Raw genomic sequence first — 25600 nt, forward strand, 5'->3', positions numbered from 1 at the left:
CAGTTAATCAGTCAGTCATCATCCAACCCGCTATATCCTAACACAGGGTGACGGGGGGGTCTGCTGGAGTAATCCCAGCCAGCACAGGGGACAAGGCAGGAACAGATCCCAGGCAGGGCGCCAGTCCACCACAGGACACACACAAACCCACATACCAAGCACACACTAGGTACAATTTAGGATCTCCAACGCACCTAACCTTCATGTCTTTGGACTGTGGGAGGAAATCAGAGTACCCGAAGGAAACCCACGCAGACATGGGGAGAACATGTAAACTCCACGCAGGGAGGACCTGGGAAGCAAACCCAGGTCTCCTTACTGTGAGGCAGCAGTGCTACCACTGTGCCACCGTTATTATTGTTATTTTGCATTTTCTTGCACTGCTGGAAAGCCAGCTTCTTGATCAATCTAATTTCTCTGATTTCTGAAAAAAGCATGCAGTCTAAATCTTTGGTGTAGCCAGGCTGATTACTGCGTTACATACTCCAGACATTTTGAATTTTTGCATCTTGCTATTGTTTCAAGACAAAGACAATACTACAAGTGCAAATGCAGAATTCTTAAGTCACTGTGATATCAATTTTTAAAAGTATAGGGTGTTTAAGTGCATTTTGTGACAGCTGAGCCCATGCATCCTGGAGGACTGAGGACCAAGTTGTTGTGTTGTGTTGAGTTTCTGAACACCTCCAGAATATCAGGTGTCTATAACACAAATGATACACCCGGGGACACTGTTGATGTTAAAAAAATATAATAATAACATAACATCTCATCTTCCAAACCCACTTATCCAGTGTCTTCTATCCAAGCAAGCATTTGGCAGAAGGCACGGGCAACAGTTGGCGAGGGTGCCAGTCCATCAGAGGGTGAATTCACACACTAGAGCCAATTTACCTAACCTGAATGCCTTTGGATGGTGGCCAACAAAACACAAACACACACATGTAGAACGTGTAAACTCCAGGCAGGGAGCACCTGAGACCTGAACCCGTGTCTCCTTGTTGTGAAGTGGCATCACTATCACTGTACCACCATACCTCCCATCTTGAAGGCCATATAGTCCAGCTGAAGCTCACGGGTACTACAGCCTATCACAGCAGCATTAGCTGGACAGAAAGACAGAGTGCTGGTCCATCTCCGGGTCTACTCATACACACGTCCACACTCACATGAAGTTAGAGATGCCGGTAAATCTAATTTACGTTCATTCTGTCAATATTATCACTTGTACAGAGCAGACGCAGTGCCAGTATTAGGCCTGTGTAGGCCTTTGCCCACACGCTTCTCTCATTGGCCCATCCTGGTTTGTAACTTAACCTTAACTTTATTTAAATAAATTTCTTTAACAAATGCAAATTAGTCTATACTGCATACATGCATTTTAAAATATATCTCCACAGATTTAAATATCAATTAATTAAAAACCAACACAGCAAAGCTGCCAGTGTTACTTTATTACTGTAAGAATGAATTTAACTCTTTTAAAAAGTTTTTGGAAAGTACACACAGTACATGGAAAGGCATTTTAACTGCATATGTTTACCTAACAAAAATAAGACAGGACTTTAAATTTTGGGTGGTATGGTGGTGCAGTGGTTAGTGCAGCAGTAAGGAGACCAAGGTTCACAGCCCGGGTCCTCCCTGTGTGGAGTTTGGACAGTTGGAGGAAACTCACACAGACACACGGAGAACATGCAAAGACAAGCAGGTGAACTGGTGACCCTCAATTGGCCTGTGTGTGTGTTTGCCTTGTCCAGGGTTTGGTCCTTCTTATGCTTGCTGGGATAGGCTCCAGCCCCCTCTCCGCAACTCCCGTCTGAAATAAGCGGGTAAGGAGGTGACTTTAAATTTTATCAGTCACAACATCTGACAGTAGCAAGAGGCTATCAGCTCGCACCTTACTGAACTTAGTAGTTGTGCAGTTATGGCCTGTTGGAGGGAAGTGTGAAGAAGTAAAGATAAACGTCAGTGATGTCTCTGACAAGCAACCCTTTAACTTTTATAATGTAATGAAGTGTCTGATGTTGTCCAATGAATTCATTGCCAATCCACATGCCATCTGCTGGCATGCTCCAGCCTCAGGATCAATGAGTATTACTACTTTACCTTGAGACTTCTGTCTTCCTTACTCCAAATCCTCTGGCTTCTTACCTGAAATGTGGGGATGTGATGGTGGGCTCAGTGTGAGGTGGTCCTTTGAGTGCCTGAACAGCTCACTGAGCCACACAGACAATGACAGAACAAGGAGAATAAACCCACAACACCTTATCCGTGATGTGCCAGAGCTTTTCACACCCCCATAATATACACATATCTCATTCTCAAACCTGTTTAATCCAGCTCAGGGGATTCTTTATAAGTGGAGGGGGGGGGGGGGTATCTGGGGTGTCATTGAAAACATCTGCAAAGAATTCCAGCTGCTCAGTAGGAATTTAAGAATGTTTTATTGGGTGTGTGCCAGTGCCGTTACCCAGCTGGGATGCCTCCGTAATGGAAGGACCAGGGGGAGATGGCTTATGAAGGGTGCTACCTCCCCCGAGCAGCCCGGGGGGGGGGTGAAATGGCTCCTAAGATTCCTACAGGACTATATGGAACTTGGGATTTGTGGGCTCAGCCCTGTTGGGTTCCGGGGGTACTGCCAGGGGGTGCTGCAAGAACTACAGAGCCCTATTTCATCAGGGTGCCGCCACACCTGGGAAGACTTCAGGATCTCGCTAACGTGCCAGCTGGAGTACACCCAGGTACAGCGTAAAAAGTGCCACCGGCCTTCATTCGAGGAGCGGGAGGACAACACTTGCAGGGCCATCTTAACGTATGGGCACGCTGGGCAGATCCCCACGAGCATAGGGGCCCCATGCTAATCTATCTATGTATGTCCACAGTGCACTGCTTTGCACCGGTGGACTATAATGCTGTTAAGATGTCCCTGAATGCTTGCGTGGAGAAGAGAAGAGAAGAGTAACAAAGCCAAGGGCCTCGGCGCGCTGTGCTGTGTGTATACTGTGGACTGTGCTGCAGGTGTGGAAAACTTGAGTAACGTTTCCCACGCTAAAATAAACTCGTGCTATGCAACACTTGTGCCTGTGTCCGGGGTCTTCACGTGTTTGGATCGACTGGAGCGCCCTGCTGGTCACAGGTGGTAGATCTAAAGAACAACATTTATTTCTATGGCACATTTTCCTATAAGCAGTGCAGCTCAGAGCGCTTTACATCACGTCAAAGAGAAAGTTACAAGAAAAGAAAAAAAAACTAATAGGATTAAGTGAGATGAAAGAACATACAGAGATGTGTTTAGATTTACAGAAGCAACAGAATACGCGTGTGATCTGCAAATAAACAAATACAGGACACAGAAAAAAAAAAGAGCAAACTACAAGTTAGGCCACTAGAGGTCAGTGTTGCATTACAAACGTGTTAAAGTAAAGGAAAGCGCAAACTCAAAGTAAATAAAGCTTTAGATCAGGGGTCGCCATGTCCGGTCCTGGAGGACCACCGTGGCTGCAGGTTTTCATTCTAACCCTTTTCTTAATTAGTGACCAGTTTTTGCTGCTAATTAACTTGTTCTGCCTTAGTTTTAATTAACTTGACTCAGACCCCCTTAGTTCTTTCTTTTTCCTTAATTAGCAGCCAAACAATAATGAGACACAAAACGAGCAAACAGGTGACCAGCTAACCACGTTATCTGAACATAAAGAAAGGTGATGGCCTTGGTAAGGTTGATCTGTCAGGTATATAATCAGAAACAGAAAAATCAACAGTTTGGGAAATGTCTACTGTAGCAGAATAAGGGCAGCAGCAAGCCGTGGAATTAAGTAACGGGTTTAATTAACAGCAAGAATCGGCTTCTCATTAAGGAACTGGTTGGAGTGAAATTGGCTGGAGTTTGAACCCCCAATTTAGCTGGTCATCTGTTGGTTCGTTTCATGTCTCGTTTCTGTTTGGCTGCCATTTAATGAAGAAAAGAACGAATTCAGAGGACTGAATCCTTAAAAACAGTTAATTAGCAGTGAAAACAGGGCACTCATTAAGAAAAGGGTTAGAATGAAAACCTGCAGCCAGGACCCCTGCTCTATATGACCTCTTAACCTGTAAAAACTGCTGATACAAACGTTATTATCTGCACCTAACACTAAGGCGAACATCATTTCTTTATACTGAAATGCTAACATTACATTTTAAGGAACGTAATCTTTAAATGTGTAACAGATAGGCAATACCAGAATGCAAAATTTCACTTCCTTGCTTTCATTCATCGCACACTTTCTGATAGATTGACGCAGCAATGGCAGGTCCATTAAAGCCACGGCCATATTTAGTTCTTTGTCGCTGATCCCTCACAATGACTGCTTGAGGTCTGCGATTCATGGACATCAACAAGTGCTGAGGGTCTTTTCTGGTGATGCTCTGCCAAGCCTCTGACGCAGCCATCTTCAGTTCCTGCTTGTTTCGGGGTGCTTCTCTCCTTAAGTTTTCTCTCATATGGAAGACTTGCTAAATTGGATTTCATTTAGGCGGCTAGCTTGGACATTTAAGAATTTTCCATTTCCTAGCTTTGCTGTATTGCCTCAGCTGTATGTTTAGGTCTTGTGTAGGATGAAGTGCTGTCCAATGAGTTTGGAGGCCTTTACTGAACCTCCAGCAGATCAGATGTTTCTCTACGCCTCAGAATTCATTGAGCCAATGCTGTTGGCAGTTCCATCATCAATGAAGAGAAGTGTGCCAGGACCTGCCATAACACCCCCAGCACTGCCATGTTTAACAGATGAGGTGGTCTGCTTTGGATCTTGGCCTGTTCCTTCTCATCTGCACATCACTCTGTTGAGGTTCATCTTTGTCTCGTCTGTCCACAAGAACTTCTTCCAGAATTTTGCAGGCCCTCTGAAGTCCTTTTTCACAAACTGCAATCTGGCCCTCCTTCTTTTGTGGTTTGCATCTTGCAGTGTGTCCTCTGTGTTTTTGTTCATGAAGTCTTCAGCTGTTAGTCATCTCTGACACACACACACACATTAGCTCCCTGAAGACTGTTTCTGATCTGTCAAAGAGACGTTTGGGGCTTTTTCTTGACTATAGTGAGGATTCTTCTGTTATCAGCATTGGAGATCTTCTTGGCTAACCCCTTGGTGGTCTCATCTCACCCCTTGGTCCCTTATCTTAACCAGAGGGTAACTGGGCAGAGGTTTTGGGGGTCTTCAGCTAGAATCTATCCCATTAGAGTTAACACCATGCAGGTACTTGGAGCACCAGGATGGAGGCGTCAGACTGTCTCTCTGCAGCTGGACTCAATTGGAATAACTGGGTTACTCACAGAGAAATTTTCGGGTGTTATCTCTGCTTCTCTAAGGGTCTACTAGTGGAAAGCAATCGATTATTTGGTTGATATGTTTTTAAAAATGACCCAATGAAACCGGGACAAAATGAAAGGCACCCCGCGCAGATGCATCACATTGTAGTTGAGTTGGACTTCATTTAATTTTAGCCCGACACATCTTCCGTAGTGCCCAGTGACGGGTGAAGCTGCGCGATGTTGCATGGAGATATCCCTTTAAGAGCCTCTGCAGACCTCCGGCTGGAATGGAAAGAAACACAAACCCCACCCGACCCTCTAATCTCAGTTTCGTATTCCCCGTCTTGGGAAAAGAAGAGTACGGAGTGACATGTTTCGGTAAACCCCGGTGCCCAGGAGTGCTTTACTCTCTAACTGCGCGACCACATAACGTTCACCGTGACGCGCTGAGAGAACCCAGAAGCAGCGGCTTCCTTTTGTTCCTGAAAATTACTCGTAGGAGTGCAAAGTAAAACAAAAACTAAAAAATAATCTGAATGGCGGCACGAGCAGCTGAGCTGGTGGGACTGCTGACTGTCCTTTTTGAAGGTAAGTTTCAAGTGGCAAGTCCAGCAGTCCAGGCGCGGCTTAAAGGCGTGCTAGCTGGGAAATCCGCGGGGAGAAGCGGTCGCCCCTGGCGGTATTGATAACAAGTCGATCGATCGATGGTTGGAGTGGCGTGGGCGTGGGGGTCAACGTAAACATTTGCTCGAGCCCCTGGGCCCTGAAAAACAAAAACCCAAAACAGCGTCGGTAACATCTGCGTGCGGCAACACAACGGAATGCATGAGGACTGCATTTGTTATTCAAATCAGCTCTCTGCTTCAAGTCTCCCACTGCCCGCCACATGCAAGATAGAAGCGGCCTCCGACCTCAGCCAAGTTTCACTTACTCTTCAGTGGTGGAAACGGACGGTCCTTTAAAAGATATGGCGGCCTGCAATGTGCGATCCGTGCGAAACGACTTACTTATAGGTGCACCGATGAACCAAAACGAGACCGAAAGAACTGTCTGGCGAACTTGGCCACCGAATGGAAGCTTCAGCTTGGGGGTGTCATTAAGAACTTTGCAAAACGGCAAAATAAGCGGGACAATAGCATCGCCCAATGTACGATGTCCAGCCACTATAATACCACACACTGAAATACATTCCTCAAAGCTGTTTTAATTGTTCTCTTCAAAGTCAAATTCAATTACTCAACCAGCGAAACTGTTGAAGTAGCTGTCATATACAGTAGATGGGTGGTAAAGAATGATTTCTTCTTCTGCTTCTCCTCCTCCTCCTTCTTCTTCACTGTAAAAAATGTTTTGTTGGATCAACCTAAATAAATTACTTCACAAGGTAACAAGCAATGTAATTGATTTCTTTCAAATTTTAAAAAGTATCTGAGTAAACTTAATTCATTTGAGTTTGTTTTAACCTTTTCAAAAACTTGAATAAAAGCAAAAAATGTATTTAGCTCAAACCAAATTACTTTAAAAACTCAAATTAACTGCGGTGGGCTGGCGCCCTGCCTGGGGTTTGTTTCCTGCCTTGCGCTCTGTGATGGCTGGGATTGGCTCCAGCAGACCCCCGTCACCCTGTAGTTAGGATAGCGGGTTGGATAATGGATGGATGAACTCAAATTAAAATTTTGTCCATTATTGTATTCACTGTAATGCCAACTTAAATTCTTAATTGGACTCAACTAAATATGTTCTTTATATGGTGTTGAATTCACTGTTTGTTAGGGTGAAATTGTTTTTAATAAAACAAACCACAACAATGTTTTGCTTTAAACAATGGAAACAAATTTATTTTAAAATTAGTGCTACATTTTGTACAGTGCCTTCAAACATGAAACATGTTTTTAAACTGATTCAATGGTGGTGAATGTTACTGAACCAGCTATAGCAAAACTCTTTTAGATTTATTACTGAAAATTTGCAATACACAAATCAATTTTTTGCTCATTCCTTGAACATGTTTTTTCTGTAAATATTCAGAACAAACATTTCACAAAAAATACATATATATACATACATATTAAATACACAATATATTTTATAAGCTTTTCACAAAAAATGTTTATAAATTATACATAAAATATCTATTTGAAATAATTTATATATACATATATTAAATACACTTTATATTTTGAACATTACGTAACATTATATAGTATACATAAAATATATATATATATATATATATATATATATATATATATATATATATATATATATATATATATATATATATATATATATATATATATCACAAATTCGAGGCAGAGTCATATAGAGGTTTGGGGCAGCCACCCGTATAATTTGTTTTCCTGTCTGCAAAGTTGTTTCTTTTCAAAATCAAACAGCACTGATGCGCACAAAACTGAGTCCAAACAGAACTGAGGGAACAGGGAAAAGGTGGAGGCTTTTAAAGGGGGGAGACAGGAAATGAAGTCAAAGGGGTCGGGCTCATGTAGGTCTTCTGCCATTGGTGCGGCCCGGACGTGACATCACAAGGGTCGGAGCTGGCAAGGTCTCCAAAGCAATTTTTTGCTTTAGACTAAATAGAAGAAGTTACATTAAGCGACAGCAAGGTTTTTCAATTTGAAGTAAGGCAAAAAGTTACGTTAGGTGAACAAACATATTAATATAGTTCATTACAACTACTAAAATTATCTTAAATCAAAAAGAGCTCTTTTTCTCTTTTTAGAGTGTGCTTCTCCTCCTTCTTCTTCTTCTGCTTCTCCTCCTGCTACTCCTTCTATTTCTTCTTCTTCTTCTTCTTCTACTTCTTCTTCTGCTTCTCCTCCTCCTTCTCCTTCTTCTTTCTTCTGCTTCTCCTCCTCCTCCTTCTTCTTCTTCTACTCCTTCTCCTTCTGCTTCTTCTCCTCCTCCTCCTTCTTCTTCTGCTTCTCCTCCTTCTTCTTCTGCTTCTCCTCCTGCTACTCCTTCTATTTCTTCTTCTTCTTCTTCTGCTTCTACTCCTCCTCGTCCTCCTTCTTCTTCTTCATCTGCTTCTTGCCACTTGAACACTCACTGTGGAGGATACACAACAAGTTTTGGTAAATTTGATGACAACAACAGAAAATTGGGTTGTGAAACTACACACCACAAGACAGCCGAATGAAATTTCTGACTTGACAAGATGCAATCGGGCATCACAGCCCTCCTCATGCTACATTTGAAATGACAAGCAGATGAAGCTGAACTTTTGGGAATTTTAAAGACGGCGACTTTAAAATGAGTTCATCAAGAACACGGGGACACAGTGGAGAACTTGTTAAAGAGTAAATGTCACTGTGACTTTGGGAAGTTTTTCTTGACACAGAGAAGCACAGACACTCAGAATAAGCAGCCAAGTAGAGTGGTAGAAAAGGAGGAATTTAGGGACCTTTGAAACTCAACTTGATGTCACTTTAGAAGAATTAAGTGGACAGGACTGGTGAGCTTTATTGGGCTAATATTCTTCTAATATTCTCATGAACTGTTACAGCCTCTGAAGTACGTCTTTCACGCTGACGTTTAGCCACTTTGAGTTTGGGAAGAGTTTCTTGACACAGAGAAGCACAGACACTCGGAATAAGTGACCAAGTAGAGTGGTAGACAGGAGGACTTTCAAAACTCGACTTGGGGGCTCCGCCACGGCTCCCTTCGCTAGCCAAACCCCAGGTTTGATTAATCAGATGTACAATTTAAAGGGATTGTTATTTTCATGGGAATTGTTACGTATGCATTATTTTCACTTTTACTTTTAAACTTCAGTTAAAACAATATTTGGAATTAACTTTTCCTCAAGATTGTATTGAATTTTGATTGCGTGTTTGGAATTTCATCATGACAACGCAACATATAGCTTCCCGTGAGTGAATATCGTTTCTTTCTCTCTAATAAATAAACTGAATTTTTTGAATGTTTGTCCCTGTGATTTGTTAATTGTCATAGCAAAAGCTATTCTAACAGGAAACTGTAAACGTTTTAATACGAATAGCATATCACGATCTCCTTTGGTGTCTAATGTTATCCCCTGAAGATTTACTACATTACCTTTCTTGTTGACTGTTAAAATTTTACATATTAGAATTGTTCAACCAATTTTGATTTCCACTAATCTTGTCCCATTGCACAGCCCATTGCTACAACATAAATTACGAAATAATATTACGATTGATCCTTCTTTCAACAGTAATTCAAGGATAGAAGACCAGATGGTGTTAACGGTTGTAGATATTCTTCATGATATTGAAAGTTGATGTTTTTTGTCTTCCGTACCATCACCACCAACTTTTTCAGTACAGTCTATTGATACACATTTAATTAATTTGCTGTGTAACCAATCAAAAAATTTCTCGTTAATTCGTTTGACTTCATCGTTTCTTTAGATGAATTGGTGATTCTAAACTGCATCTTCGTAAGTGTGTGTGTGTTCATGTTCATAAGTAAGCCCTTTAATGGATTGGTGTCTGTCCAGCTTAAGTGCCAGAATGCACCTGATGACCGTGGTCTTGTTTGAAAATAGTTGTAAGTATGGTGTGTCATGAAAGAATCTCATGGCCAAAGTCTCAGTCTCGCGGGACTCCTTCCAGAAAGTCTCTTCCAAAAGTCACGTCTCGTCCCTTGATTTATTTATTATAATAGAGAGAAATAAGTGAATAGGACTGGCGAGCTTTGTTGGGCTGAATGGCCAGCTCTCGTCCAGATTGATCTAATGTTCTAATGTTCTAACTCATGATCATCCAGTTGATTCTGACATGGCTTAAATGAATTGGTGACCCAATAGGTTTGCACCGTGAAGACGCGATGCTCAGTAATGTACACCACCATCCTGATGAGAACTCGAGTGACTGAGTGAAGGGGTCCGGGCAGTAGGCACCCAGAAATTGCAAATGGAGTTTAAATGTCGTGACGGCTGTCTGGCGCTTACTTCATCGCTCTAACGCAGGGCTATCCCTGCTTGTTCGAAGCTCCGTACACTGAGGAGCACATTGCACGTTGTTTCGTTCAGATTGCTTCTTTCTAGCGAGAGGTATTTCAGAATATTCAGGGCATCTTTCGAGTGCATCTCCCTGTATTTTTACTGAAATGTTACATAATCCACGTGGATGATGTTTAGCATTTGGTTTGTAATGTTACAGAATACACGTGGATGATGTTCAGGTAATAACTAATGCGTTGTGAGGCTGAGGATAAGTAGGGGCCTGTCAGTACAGTTCTGTCCCGGGCCCTGACGTGCACAGAGGTAAGTCAACAGTTATCCCCACTTTTGTGATCATTTTATTTGCTTTCCCCGTATACACGTGGAGGTATGGTGTGCCTGTGGTGACAGTGATAACGTTCCAGTCCGTTTCTGTTGTTGTTTTTTAGGAGTAAACACGGCCATTTGCACCAAAGTTGAGCAGAGTGCAGTGATCCACTGAAGATGGATGGATAGACGACTCTCTGCACCATATGGACGCAGTGTTTTACCACAGTGGACTGGTGAAGAATGGATCGAGGAGTTCAAAAATGGTCAGACAAGTGTGAAGTACAGAGAAGGAGCGGGACACCGGTCCATGTCCGCTACACATGATTCCGACTGACTGACGAGGATTTCAGCTCTGTGGATCATCTGCTTGTTGCTCTTCTGTGGTGCCAAGGGAGAGAGGAGCGGCCATGTTTACTCTTAGAAAACATAAAAGGCAGGCTGACTGGTCAAAGTCCAAACGTTACCAAATAACAGTAACACGGCAGCAGGAGAATCGACCGCCATTAGCAAAGGGAATGTGTGCGGCCAGGGCACAGACACTACAGCTATCATCCGTGTCATAGCGTCATTCAGACCACGACCAGTACATAAATTGTTACTCGACATCTTTTGTTAAATTATTTGCAATGACTATCATAGAGCAAATGTTCACGTGGAATAGCAAGCCTTACATTTACATTTATTTACTTGTCCAAAGCGACTTACAGTGCAAAAGAGTTTGTAATAATTGGATAACCTTCATAGATGTATATGGTGTCTTTCAAGGTAGTCTTCATTCCCAGCGTGCAGTCAGAATGTGGTGCCAGCCCAGACTAATTGTTGGCTCCTTGTCCTCTTGTTTCAGTTCACAGAAGCTTGGAGCTGCAAGTGTCTACCGTGTCTCCGGTGGAGGCCCTTCTTCATTCGGATGTTGTGCTGCCTTGCACCTTCTCACACGGCAGCAGCACGCTTAGGATGGACCTGCTGGCGGTCATCTGGAGATGGGGTGGCACTGTGGTGGCCAGCTATGGACTGAAAGATGATCTGTCCACGCCCAGGGCACGCCTGTCTGACGCTGAGCTGCGCCATGGGAATGCGTCCCTCCTTCTCAGCAACATCACCATTGCTGACCAGGGCCTGTACGAGTGCAGCATCATCTACCCCCCCGATCAATCAAATGGCATTGTGGAGCTCAAGGCTATGAGTAAGTAGAGTCCCTCATGCCAGCCTACCTAACCTCTAGCTAGCTCCATTGGCCCTGCAGTGTCCTCGGTTTACTCTTAGCTGTGGGTGCGCATGTGCAGCCTGAACTTACCAGTTTAGTGTTGGAAAATGAGGCCAGCCTTTATTTTAATTTTATTTCTTTAAATCAAGCATTTTCACGTCATGCCTTTTCCCAGTTGAGACCGTGCATCACATGCTAGCAAAGGGGCAAGAAAAGACCAGGACTGTTCTTTCCATTAAAGTTAGCCTCAATAATTTGAAAGAAAAAAAGGAAAAATATCAATATGAGGAAATTATCGAGCATAAGACATTACGCAACATCTTGACCTGATCTGACGGTGGTTAGAGCTACTGGTGGACCCGCAGTGTGCAGTTGAAGTTGTGCAGTGTGTGCGTGTACGTCGTCTCCATGTTCCGCCCTTGTGCTTCCTGTTGCTCACTCAGTCCTTGAGTCTCACAAACTGGTGGTCTGCCTGACAGAGAGTCCATCATCAGGACACCACAGGCTCATCCACCTTCACATATCTCAGCTGACCCCTTAACTGGGATGGCTGGATGGTATTGAAAGCACATGAGAAATCAAAAAAACATGCCCATAACATGTCCCGGTGAGAAGAAGCCTCATACAGCCGACAGACCATTCCACCCTCCACTCCAATCTTCATCTGATAGGCAAACCGTAGTGGGTCCAGGTGTTCTACCACAAGAAGACTCATATAGTCCAAGAGCAGCCTCTCAAAGGTCTCCATGATGTGAGACATAGTCATTAGGGGAAGAGGTGCCTGCCTTCTTTGGAACAGGAACAATGCAGGATGTTTTCCACAGCAGCGACACTTTCTGGAGCCTTAGTAAGGAGCGAGGGGCAGCATAAAGCTGATCGAGCACAGGCCTGAAGATCTCGAGGCCTGACTCCATCTGGTCCCACACAGCTTGTCCTGTCTGTCGCTTCCTCAGGTGTCTCCTTATTTGGTCTTCAGCTACAGACAATCCACTCAGAAGGTCAGAGGCGAACTCATCATTGGCCATTCCAGTTGAATGTGTCCAGACTGGAGCCAAACCAGAGGAGCACTGCGTCCCTCTCATACCAGGGGATGTAATGTTCAGAATCCCCAGTCTGCCCCAGCCCATCCATTATTCTTTTACCTCGACTTGCATAGAAATCAATAAACATCCCGGCCAGGTAGGGCCTCCTGTCCCGTTGTCCTTCTTAACCCGGCAAGAGTTCACCCTCAATCGAGATGGGGACACTAGTCCATCTAACATGGCACTTTCTCTGGAAAATTCTGGTATGACGCCTCCAGAATGTTCATGCTAAAAATGCCACTGGACCCTGATTTTCAGAATTACTATGGCGGACCCTCACTGTTATTGTATAATAAGTTCATGGAGACACAGAGGGAAACAGGTTAAGGGAAACCTTTACACTAATACTTGAATGTTTTGTTCTTCACACAGAGCTCTTTGGACATTAGTGATCAAGCAGTAGTGTAGATGGTGGGATTTTAGGGGCCTTCGATTTGATGCAACCTTAGAAGAAATGAAGTGAATAGGACTGGTGAGCTCATTGGACTGAACAAACCGTTCTCGGGAAAATTGTTAAGTGTCAGCGTGTGTTCAGGTGGTCTCAGGAAGGCCCAAATTGCTGCCCTCAAATGTTGAAGGAGAAGATCAGACACCAGCTAATGGGGAGTCTCGTTCTGGCATTTCCTTTGAATGGTTTTGCCTTTTGAAACTTTACCTTTAAATAAAGATGAAGTGACCTCAGCACACAATAGCTAACAGCCCTCTGAGTGAGTTCCTCATTTCCCACCCATCAGAGTTCATTTTTCTTTGTAAGCATTTAACAGTTTGGAAGTTCTGAAATTGCTGAATTATGTTATCTATGACAAAATTTTACAGAACTGATACTTTGATGTCAGTTGATAAGTGAGGTTTGCATCAACCGACACCCGGCACATGGAAAAACAATCCGATCAACAGTTGTGGACACTAGGGGGCACTGCTATGACACTTTAGACAAGTCCCAAGTTACAAAATGTCAGGACTCAAGATTCAATACAAATACCTTCAAACGGGCTTTTTTCTTTTACATTATTTAAATCTTTTGATCCTCCTCCTCCATGTCTGGTGAGACGGATGCAGTTTCCTTTTCAGAAAGGACCAGGAAGCACTTCCAGAAATCACTTCCAGTGAAGTGAAAGTCTTAATATAACTCTGACCATGTTACTGTGCAATCCAATGTCATGGAAATAACTTGTCACCTTATATAGGGGGCTTGCCTTGTTTAGATTATTTAGAAAACATGGTCATAGCGAATAGCACTGTCCCTTAAGGCCATGTTGGATTCAATGACTTTTGCAATGATTTTGAGCCACAGCCTTCATTTACATAATCTTAGTGAGTTGGTCTTGTGCTCCCGTGAAGGCCACTCGCATAGTCCAACACCTCCAGTGACTCGCTCCCACCAGTTCACAACTCACTTGGACAGTCATAGGGGGTGTTGTTACAACTGGCAGTCCCAAAGCGTCAAGTCCCATTAAAAGCACTTCCAAAAATGACCACTAGAGGGGGATATATGATCAAGAAACAGCTAGTAACAACGCATGGGTTGGGTGAATGCGCTGATCCACTGCCGTCGGAGGTGACGTTTCACTAATTATGGACATCAGGCCACGTCCAGTTATGCTGGAAGCAGTGGCGTAGCCGGGTGGGGGGGGGAGGGTCGAGGGGGGACATCTGTCCCCGGGCGCAGCATCCAGGGGGCGCCAAATTTCCCTTCCCCATTAGGCAAACAGGAGGTGGGCGCGAAATTTTCAGTTGTCTCCAGGCGCTGAAAACCCTAGCTACGCCTCTGGCTTGAAGTCCTCTGCATGACGGAACACATTTCAAGCAAATAACGTTTATAAAAATGTTCTGTTCTTCTGTTATTGTTTAAATAAAGACTTATTGATCCTTTGATTTGAAATTAATGTTTTAGCATTAAAATTTGAACTGTTTTGTTACCAGAGGAGGTAACACTGGACATATTCCTGTTTGTATAACTAGGGGTCTTCACCCCCTGCTCACTTCGATCTCAAACCCCCCGGCCTGTGCTACGTGCCTGACAATTCTCGTCTCTGCCGCTCGCGTATGTGAATTTCACTTTCACTAAACAACAAATCTAATAATCCTCGCGGATACGCCTCTTCATTGGGAAGAAACACTACTTTTCCTGATGGCAACACGAATTAAACGATGTACAAGTTTAAATCCGAACAATATATTCAATCTCTTTTCACAGTTCCATTATTTCACAGAGTAATAATTTCCGTTTGTTTGCACTAATGCGATCTTTACTATCAGTTTTTTGAGACTTTTGAATTTTCGTACTTCCATTATCTCTAACCTGCTGTGCATGTGTATCACGTCAACGTTTTTGAATTCTTTACGACGTTCTGCTTTGTCTTCTACTCTTTGTCTTTTATTTTAGGCCCCAGGCCTGGTTAAATCTCTCGACACAAAGACTCATATCTCTCTGAAGTCTCCAGTCACAGAGAAAGCCCACCTTGTCTGACAAACGGGGTAAAGTGGCGTTCAGCCTTCACCTTTTGCTAAGCACAGCATGGTGTGACCTTTGCACAGTCTCACTTGCCCACCAGTTAACAAAAAAAAAAAAGAAGCTGGACAAAAGTTACCGGGTGCCTCGGTTTGACATTTCCTTTAGTTCTTTGTCTTTTGACCGTTTCAAGAAGGTTATTTTGAGGTGGCCACCGTGGCACAGTTATGGTTAGTGCCATCCGCCTCACAGATGCAGCATTCTGCTTCAAATCCTGCCCTGATGTGCCATCTTCTTGAGGCGGTGTGAGCTCTGAGAAGGACTTGTGAGACATTACAGGGTTGTGCCCAATGCTGAGGGGGTAGGCTCTGATCCCCTGAGCCCCTGAAATGGATGGAGCAGGCTTGGAAATGTTACGACCTGATAGATCTTTTTCAGCACCACCTGTTGGATTAGCTTTAGTATTGTTTCTCAGATTAATGGAGGGGCATGGTTTTGCTCACACTTATAATATAACATAACATGACATGACATAACATCCATCCGTCTATCTCCTATTCCCACTTATCCGGGGCAGGGTCCCTACAGCTAATCCGGACAATCATTGATCGCACACTTGGACAGGGTGAACACACACGGGCCAGTATAGCAATGCCATCCCCCCTACGTAGAGTGTCTTTGGACTGTTGGGGGGCAACTCGAGTACTCAGTGGACATGCGAGCTCCACACAGGATGCAAACCCCATAATTTCATGTTGCTAGAGAGCAGCACTGCCAGTGCACCATCATGCTGTCCTAATGGTAGTATTGACGTTGTCCAGTGAACTGCTTACTTCCATGTCTGACCTTCATGTTGTGTTATGGCCAAGATTTGTTGATTTTCCTTTATGGCACCTTCTTTGTTTGTTTTAGCCGTACCACCGTGTGATGTATCCTGATGCCTTATGAGCCTTAACTCATTTAAAAGTCCTTCTTATGTCAGGTACAGAGCAAAGAAAGATGAATTGTCTGGTGCTGCAGGCAATCGAATGGCAGACTGGTTTGTGGTCACCATGAACTCTGAAAGGTGAAATGAAGATGATATTCAATTATGAGTCAGTAAGCTCCCCCAATACCTGGCAGAATCTGTGAAGATTTAATGAGGTGCCACATGAGAGGTTGGGTATCAGGGTATGATATGTAGATGAGTGCAGAATTGGCTCAGACACCGGAAGCAGAGGGTGATGGTGTGAGGAACCTCATCAGAATTGGCCGAGTGGTGACCAGCAGGGGTCAGTGCGGGAACCGCTGCTGTTTTTAATATATAAAAATGATTGGGATAGGAAAATAAAGAATAAGCTGGTTAAGTTTGCAGATGATACCAAGACAAGTGGACTGGCAGTTAATCAAGAATCCATTGAATCATCATCATCACAGAGGGTCTTGGACATCAGACAGGCTTGAGCAGATTTGTGGACGATGGAATTTACTGTCAGTAAATGTAAAGAATTACATGAAGGAACTAAAGATGTGAAGTCTGGATACACGATGGGAGGTCTGAAAATTGGGAGTCCACCTTATGAGAAGGATTTAGGAGTCATAGTGGACTCTAAGCTACCAATGTACAGACAGTGTTCAGAAGCCATGAAGAAGGCTGACAGAATGTCAGGTTATATAGCGCCTTGACGTGTGGAGTACAAGTCACAGGAGGTTCTGCTCAAGTGTTACAACACACTGGTGAGACCTCATCCGGAGTCCTGGGTGCAGTTTTGGGCCCACCAGACATAGCAGCACTAGAGAAGGTCCTGAGAAGAGCAACTAGGCTGAATCAGGGCTACAGGGGATGAGTGATGAAGAAAGATTAAAAGAGCTGAGCCTTTACAGAGATGAAGAGCAGACCTGCCTGAAGTGTTTAAAATGATGAAGGCAATTATTAGTGCAGTGGATTGAGACGATGACTTTAAAATGAGTTCACCAAGAACACGGGGACAGAGTGGGGAACTTGTTAAAGAGTAAATTTCGCGCAGACATTGAGAAGTTTTTCTTGACACAGAGAAGCACAGATACTCAGAATAAGCAACCAAGTAGTGCGGTAGACCAGCAGGAACCTTCGAAGCACAACTTGACGTCATTTTAGAAGAATTAAGTGGACAGGACTGGCGAGCTTTGTTGGGCCGAGTGGCCTGTCCTCGTCCAGATTGTTCTAATATTCGTCATGAACTGTTACGGCCTCTGAAGTACGTCTGACGTTTAGTCACTTTGATTATTTTTTCGGAGTTTGTGTCTGCATTTCTTGTTGGTTTTCGTTTGCTTGTTTTGAATTACATTGCAAATCCTGAGGTTCACTCTGCAGCTCCATGGTAAATAACAACACTTTAAAATACTTTATTTTATTTAATCAGAGACACAAATCAGGTGACCTGAAGTGCACTTTACTCCATAACATCATAACATTCTCAACGTCACTTAATCCATCCCTGGATCATAGGGAGCTGGATAGCATTGGGCGCAGGACAGGAAACAGCCCAGGATATGACACCCACACATCCGGAGGTCTCATTGACACACACACCCATAATCACACTGGGGCCAGTTGGGAATCGGCATATCCTTAGGAATTTTGAAGGAATACTGGAAAACCCAGAGGAACACTCACATAGACACAGGGAGAACTTGAACGCTCCAGAAGGAGTGGTTTTCAAACCTTGGATGCCAGCTACATTACTGTCTGATTGAGCGTTCATGTTCATGTCAGGCCCACACTGTGCACTGATGTGAGCGTCTCTTCATGTCGTATCTTGACAATGTCAGCTGTGAGCAAGTGTGAATGTCCATACGTGAGCACCTGTGTGTGTTTGTCTTTGTTGATCTCCACTCTTAACATTTCAGAGCCTCCAAAGATTTCTATCAAGTCACGGCTTGTCACCCCCAACACCACCAACACCCTGCAGTGCACCTGCTCCGACTTCTACCCTGGCACCATTAAAATCTCATGGCAAAGAATGGAAGAAGTGATCAGGGCACCGAGGGAGGAGCTGGCCGAACCAACTGAGAACAGAACCTTCACAGCAACCAGTTACCTCCTCTTCACCCCGAGCTCCAAGGATGCCAACGTTACCTTCTCCTGTGTGGCACATCATGTGGCAATGAAGCAACATGAGAGAGCCGATTTTCAGTTGGAATTCCGAAGTAAGACTTTCCGATGGCTTATTATTGCAGAAGGATCTCGTGGTGTGAGTCTCTCCTGCCTTCATACCACTCTGCGCGCACATTTTCAGTCTCTGAGGACTGTCCCGCTCTGTTTGTGTCTCCACAGGGCGCCCGCAAATCAGAATCACCCCGTCCATTTTAACTCCTGATAAAGAACAAACGCTGACCTGTGATGTGGATGGCTTTTACCCAGAAGGCATTGCAGTGAGCTGGGTCGTCAAAGGAGAGGAGATCTCATCTAGTAAAGTGAGACGCAAAGCCGACGGCAACTACCGAATGGCCGAGCACTACGTCCTGACACCGGGCGAGACGGACGCGGGGCAGGTGCTCAGCTGTAAAATATGGCAGGAAGGCTTTGAGTATCCACTGATCCAGGAGTTCACCGTCAGACTTGAAGGTGAGTGACCTTCCTCTTTAACACCCCGGGACACAAAGTTCAGCAGACACATTACAGGGGGGCTCATTTTAGTGTGTCATGGCTTATCACGTTTACAGCTCTCAAAGTTGTGTCCTGTTCATCAGGGTCTCTTTAGCTAAGAAGAAATTTTTATGAACCCCATCTTGTCTCTTTCCCCATGTATGGGGTGCTGTTTATTAGTTTTTTCTTATTTTTTTGCAGCCTCATTTGTTTAACATTTAAAGGAGGCCATCTTAAAAAACATACACTTCATTTAAATGTGTGTTTTATTTGATATGTAACATGACAAACGTCAAACTTATATGACAAATGTTAGGTGTAAATGACAAATATTCAAGTTGTGTGTCAAATATCCACCTTAAGTGGCAAATGTGTCAATTAAATCTAAAATATTTATCTTAAATGGCAAATCTCCAGGTTATATGGCAATATGTTGAATTTACACCAAATATCAACATCAAATGTGAAATATCCAATTCAAATATCAAAGATCTCACTTAAGTGTCAAATATCCAGTTTGTATGGCAAATGTCTTTCAATGTGTCAGATACTTAGATTATCTGTTAACTGTCATCTTATATATTTAATGTTTTACTTATATGTCAAAAATCCATCTTAATGTCAAGTATCCATCTTAAATGGTAAATGTCTCCCTCTTATGTCACCTGTCCAGCATCAATGCAAATATCCAGTCAATATGACAATATCTTGATTAGACATCATGTCAGTCAGTCATTCTCCCACCCGCTATATCCTAACTACTGGGTCACGGGGGTCTGCTGGAGCCAATCCCACCCAGCACAGGGCGCAAGTCAGGAACAAATCCCTGGGCAGGGCGCCAGCCCACCGCAGGACACACCTACACACGGGACAATTTAGGACCACCAATGCACCTAACATGCATGTCTTTGGACTGTGGGAGGAAACCCACACAGACACGGAGAGAACATGCAAACTCCACGCAGGGAGGACCTGGGAAGCAAACCCGGGTCTCCTTACTGCAAGGCAAAACATCACGTATCTTTATGAAATATGACGTATCCAGTTTAAATGTTAAATATCTCACTTATCTGCCAAATATCCATCTGAAACGTCAACTACCCATCTAAAATACCAATATCCATCTTACATGGTAAACGTCTCACTTATATGTCAGTTATCCACCATGAATGTCAAATATCAAGTTGTATCTTGATTAAACACCAACTAACTATATAAAATGTCAAATATCCATCTTAAATGTCAAATATACAGTTGATATGGCAAATGTCTTATATGTCATATGTGTAGATTAACTGCTAAGTATCCATCTTACATGGCAAATGTTTTGTTTATATGTCAAATACCCAGCATAAATGGAATATATTCAGGTTACATAGTAAATTTTACATTTTTACATCAAATATCCATTTTAAATATCAAAAATTTAGCTTATGAGGCAAATGTCTCTCTTATATACCAATATGACTTTATATGGCAAATGTATTAATTGTATGTCAAATGTCATAATGCATTTGCCAGTTTTAGGCCAAATGTCCAACTTACTCAGTAAATGTTTTACTTATAACTCAGATATGCAACATAAATGTAAAATGCTAAGTATAGATACAGTATATACTGTATATATATTGTGAAATGGGTGCTGCATAGCACCAGACCCGGCACAAACTGATACTGAGGTACATATAAAATCACAAAGGACTTTTATTTTCTTCAGCTGGATGGCACGTCTTCCCCGTGAACCCCCCAGCCACAACACAGTCCAAGTACACACCAATCACAACCACAAATACACTCTTCAGGCACCACCACTCCTCCCTTGAAGCTTCTTCTTCTTCTCTCGACTCTGGCCACTGAGTGGTGGTGGCTGTCCCCTTTTATAGCCCAAACCGGAAGTGTTTCAGGTGCTTGACCACCTGGTTCCAATTGCACTTCTGGGTGGGGCTGAAGACTCGTCCAGCCGGGCTGTGGAACCCACGCAGCACCCCCTAGCGGCCACCCCAGCTCCCAGCCGGGCTGTGGAGGACTCCATCTCCCATGGAGCCCTGCGGGAGGTTGGGGAATTACCGGCGGCCAGGGAGGCTGTTACCAAGTGTCCCGGGGAAGGTATTGAGCTGCCCATGGTTGCTTCCATATGCAGCAGGGGCGTCCCGGCCGCCCGTCACAATATATATAAGAAATGTCTCATTTGCACTTGAAATAGTCATCTTAAATGTCAATACATCTTAAGCAGATAATGTCTCACCTGCATGTCAGATATCCTGCTTATGTGACAATTGTCTTGCTTATATGTCAAAAATTTGACTTATTTTTGATTTGCTATATTTTTATTAATCCCTGATGAGAAATTGTCTTTTTCCATGAGCTTTGGAGGTGAGAGCACAGGGTCAGCCATTTGTATTTCAAATATCCAATGTAAGTGTAACATTTTTAGTTTATATGGCAAATTTTACACTTACATGTCAAATATCCATCTTAAATGTCAAATATTCAGCTTATATGGCAAATGTGTCAATTGTATGTCAAATATCCATCTTAAATGTAGCTTTGCTTGGCAAGTGTGTCACTTAAACAGAAAGTTGTCACATAACCAGCTTACATGGCAAATGTTGAACATGTCAAAGAGCAAACTGAAAGGGAAGATCATATCTCTGTGGTGTGTGTCCCATTTAAATGGCAAATGTCCTGTGTAAAAGGTAAAAGTTGCCCCTATAAATGTATAATAATTCCTATTAATTTTAATATTAAATTAATATTAATTCATTCCTATTTAATTTTACTGTTAGTTCAAATGTTATATGAATTGCAAATGACAAACAGAAGACATGAATCTGCAAGACCACATGCAACATCTAAACAATGAGCCGGAAAAAATCAACTTGTGGTTTCACGGGAACGAGTTCTGCCCCCTGACGTCAGCGTCGGTATTCTGCTATCTCAGGCAGTTCCCCCTGAATGTGTGCACAAGCTTCAGTTAGCAGACCCCAGATTGTGTATCGTGTTTAACGTCGACGTTAACTTCAGCTAACAGTGACTTCTTTTTAGTATTTTGAGATTGAGATAGAACATTTGGCCTCCCTACATTGCTCTCTACTGTATTCTGGTGTTCTTTTGCGTCCTGAGTTGTCATTTCTAGGCTGCTTTATCAGCTGTGACTTTAGGCTCATCTCATATATGATTTATGATCTGGTCATGGTCTGTCTGCGCCTTTCAAACCCACAAATATTTTTTTTTATAAGCAGTAAATCTGTCAAAGGCAGCTCCCATTATAAGCTCAAAGTGCGGATATCATGAAGGTGATGATCTGAAGATTCTGAGGCTCAGCAGTGTTTAGTTGAGTTGTGCAGTTGTGGTCCTCATGTGAACCTCAGTGTCCTCTCACTTCTGTTATGTTCTCCTCATGCTGCCTCGACATGTAATTGTCAGTTGTGTTGTGTTTTACAACAGATAAAAGTTCATTTCTGCCGGCACTGATTGGGGCGATGTCTGCTGTAATAATACTGGCGCTTGCTTCTGGGATTGGATATCTTATATGGAAAACTGGTAAGTAAGAAATCATCAGCTAGTGCTGCATGGGAAAAGGGACACCAGACTGCCCAGGTATGCCTCAGTCCAGGTGTCTCTCTTAGGCTCCTGAGTGTGACTCCCATGTCATTGCAGGCCAGGGAGTGTGAATACAAGGCGCTATAGTCAATACTAATGTATGCATTGCTCGAGTTTTCATGGCCTTTGACTGTCACACCTACCTTCACTTTGTTCTCCTACAGTGCAGAAGCAGAAACTGATTCTCTCAGACATCATTGTACCCTCCAAGATCAAGCTGGGGAAGAAAGTGTGCCTGACCTGCTCCATCGAAGGGTCCGACCTCAAAGGCACGGCGGCAAAGTGGTTTGTGAATGACGCCCTCATTTCAGAAGAGGTTTACCGTGCCGAGATGGACAACGCCGACCAGACGATTCTGCTGCCTGCAGGATACAAGACTGAGATGCAAACGATTAATTTTGCGGAGCGGGGCGGGAAAGAACAATTTCTGAGTTTCCTTCACTTTGTTGCCAGCATCCAGGAGCACCAGGGAGCCGAGTTCAAGTGCCAGGTGTCAAAGCCAGACAAGAAAATGTCCGTCGAGAAGAAAACGAATGTGCACCTCACAGGTGAGTTACCCAAAGTGAGAGCTAGGAGTTGGGTGACACATTTCCTTTTGCCTCCAATTTTTGTTTCTTTCTGGTGACTAGTGGATGTTGCGCTGGTGATCATCTCTTGCTCAAGGCAACATCTGCTTTGTACCACTGGCAAATGGAGCCTTCCCAATGCATTCCTTCTGGCAGAGAGTACTGCCTCCTGGTGGCCCATCCCATTCCTGCATCCCATATCCAGTTTTGGCAGGCACATTAGTGTTTGTGCTCTTGTCACACCACCCATTCCTTTGTGGAAGTAAAACAACTCAAATGGATATACGGACTCCTTATGTCCACTGTATGGATGCTTACTACATATAATGAGACTGCTGCATCCTGATTGGTTTTACTGGCCTAGCTTTTCAAATGTGAGGCTTATTGTCGTGGGGTCAGTGTTCATTATGGGCTGGCCAACTTCTGCACCCTATGCTTAGGACACACACGGACCCTACCCACTTAAGCACTGGTGTGAAGTGAGTACACTTCTCTAGTGATGTAACGAGACTTCGTCTCCGGGGATTATTGCAAGTGAAAATGAGCTGGAGATGGAAATGCGCTCCTGAATCACAGCAAAAAGGAAAGCGACCACTGACGATTTCGAGGGATGCCGCTAGATGAAACTGTGGACGTTTTTATAGGTTAGAGTCTTCTACATAATGGGAACAACTGACATGGTCACATGATACACTTCCCGTGTTTGATAAACACATAATGAAAATAAAAATTTAATTTTTAAAATTAAATCAAAATGAGAAAAACTACTAAAAATATATTCATTATTTAAAAAAAAATCAACTCAATAAACGCATACAGTCACGTTATAATTATGACAAGTGAAGAGGATATACGCCACTAAAAGAAATCCACAAACAAAACTTATCCCAGGCAGCCTGAGCCCAAACCTCCATAGGCTGGCATTGGCCTACACCAGCCTAAAAGGGGCCTAGGCTTTCACAATATGCCACAAAATACAGAAAAAAAAATGTCAATCTTAGGAAATAAACCATCAAACACTTTGTCTAGGATGGACAAGACCACAAAGTAATCTTTAAACCAGGGGTCTCCAATCTCCACTCCTGGATAGCTACATGTGGCTGCAGGTTTTCATTCTAACCCTTTTCTTAATTAGTGAACAGATTTTTCTGCTAGTTGACTCTTTGCCTTAATTTTAATTGATGCACAACTTAAGACTTGTCCCCCTTAATTATTTATTTTTTCCTTAATTAGCAACCAAACAATATTAAGACACAAAATGAACCAACACTTAAACAACCACCTGTGTCCATCACACAATATCTGAAAATCAAGAAAGGTGAAGGCCTCAATAATGTTGATCTGCTCAGGTCCACAAAACATTCTGACAGCCAGCACTCTTAAAAAAGAAAATCAACATTTTTGGAAATGTCTGCCATGACAGAATGAGCGCCAAGGAATGAAATAACGGGTTTAATTAGGAACGAGAACTGGCTTCAAGTTAAGAAACTGAATGAAGGTTGGAGTTTGAGGACCCAACTTAGTTGGTCATCTGTTGGCTCACTTCACATCAAATTTATGTTTAGGTGCCGTTTAAGGAAAAAAGAACCAATTCAGTGGTCAGAGTCTCAAGAAACGTCAATTAAAATAAAGGGAAATAGTTCATTAGCATCAAAAACTGGTCACTACTTAAGAAAAGAGTTCGAATGTAAACTTGAAGCCACTGCGGTCCTCCAGGACTGGAGTCGGAGACCCCTGCTTTAAACAAACAAAAAAGAGCATAAATAAGGCAAAAACAGTTTGCCTCAAAGGGCATCCAAGAGCAAAAAAGTCGCAATACAGAATTCAACAGTCAAATCCCAAGAACAGAAGCAAAATAATACAGAGCCAGCTAAAACAGTCCCAACAGTTACACGCACTCTAAGAACGTCAATGAACCACCACCACAAGTGAAGTCAAAGCAGCAGAATACGGACAAAGACAAGGCTGAGATTAAAGGGTCCAAAAGAGCGGCGAGCTCAGCACTGACCCCTACAGGACGCCACTCTTTAACATCACCTACTTCTGGAAACGTTCCCCTCACCATAACCCTTAGCTTCCTGTGTTTGAGCTTACAGACCCATATCCTGAACTCCCACTCGATCAGTACCCTTTCATGCTTGACCTACAGAAAATTGAGATAAATCGTTTGATATGCACCCCTCTCATCATCTGCTTCTGCTGCTTCCTCACAGAATTCCAGCATTTTAGTAACACACAATCTTCCCCCCAGTTAAGCCATGCCCGCTGTTCACTAACACGCCTGTCCTTGACCTGTTTTGCTTGATATTTCCCTTAATATCTCCTTCCATGAACTTACCCATGATGCTTACTGGCCCGTAGTTGCTTGGATCTCCCCCTTTTTACACAACAAGATAATGTCTGCTAGCCGCCAGTGTGCAGAGATTTTCAAAAAATAAGTGCCAAGGGTTTGTGCGTCAATCACCTCCTTAGGTGCTCAGGGGTAGGTGATTTATGAGAAGTGACATGAGGTGTGAGAACCAGCAGAGAACCT

The 25600-nt window shown here is 43.3% G+C and overlaps 1 protein-coding gene across 6 annotated transcripts in view; it reads left to right on the forward strand.

The window, feature by feature from the left end:
- The first annotated feature begins 5614 nt into the window (after positions 1 to 5614).
- si:ch211-180a12.2 (cell adhesion molecule 4) overlaps positions 5615 to 25600 on the forward strand; it is a 76758-nt gene continuing 56772 nt past the window's right edge. Inside the window, exons 1-6 of one of the 6 annotated variants that reach the window (XR_007936339.1) lie at positions 5615 to 5872; positions 11398 to 11736; positions 18160 to 18459; positions 18587 to 18877; positions 22346 to 22441; positions 22666 to 23049. Coding sequence is in view for 5 of the 6 variants with exons in the window: in XM_051934412.1 (XP_051790372.1) it covers positions 5821 to 5872; positions 11398 to 11736; positions 18160 to 18459; positions 18587 to 18877; positions 22346 to 22441 (1078 nt within the window). In the remaining variant the exon portion in view is untranslated. The remainder of the gene's footprint in view (positions 5873 to 11397; positions 11737 to 18159; positions 18460 to 18586; positions 18878 to 22345; positions 22442 to 22665; positions 23050 to 25600) is intronic. The other 5 variants (XM_051934412.1, XM_051934413.1, XM_051934411.1 and 2 more) reach the window with 5 other exon arrangements.

Source organism: Erpetoichthys calabaricus, chromosome 12, assembly GCF_900747795.2.
Source record: "Erpetoichthys calabaricus chromosome 12, fErpCal1.3, whole genome shotgun sequence".
Taxonomy (NCBI): Eukaryota; Metazoa; Chordata; class Cladistia; order Polypteriformes; family Polypteridae; genus Erpetoichthys; species Erpetoichthys calabaricus.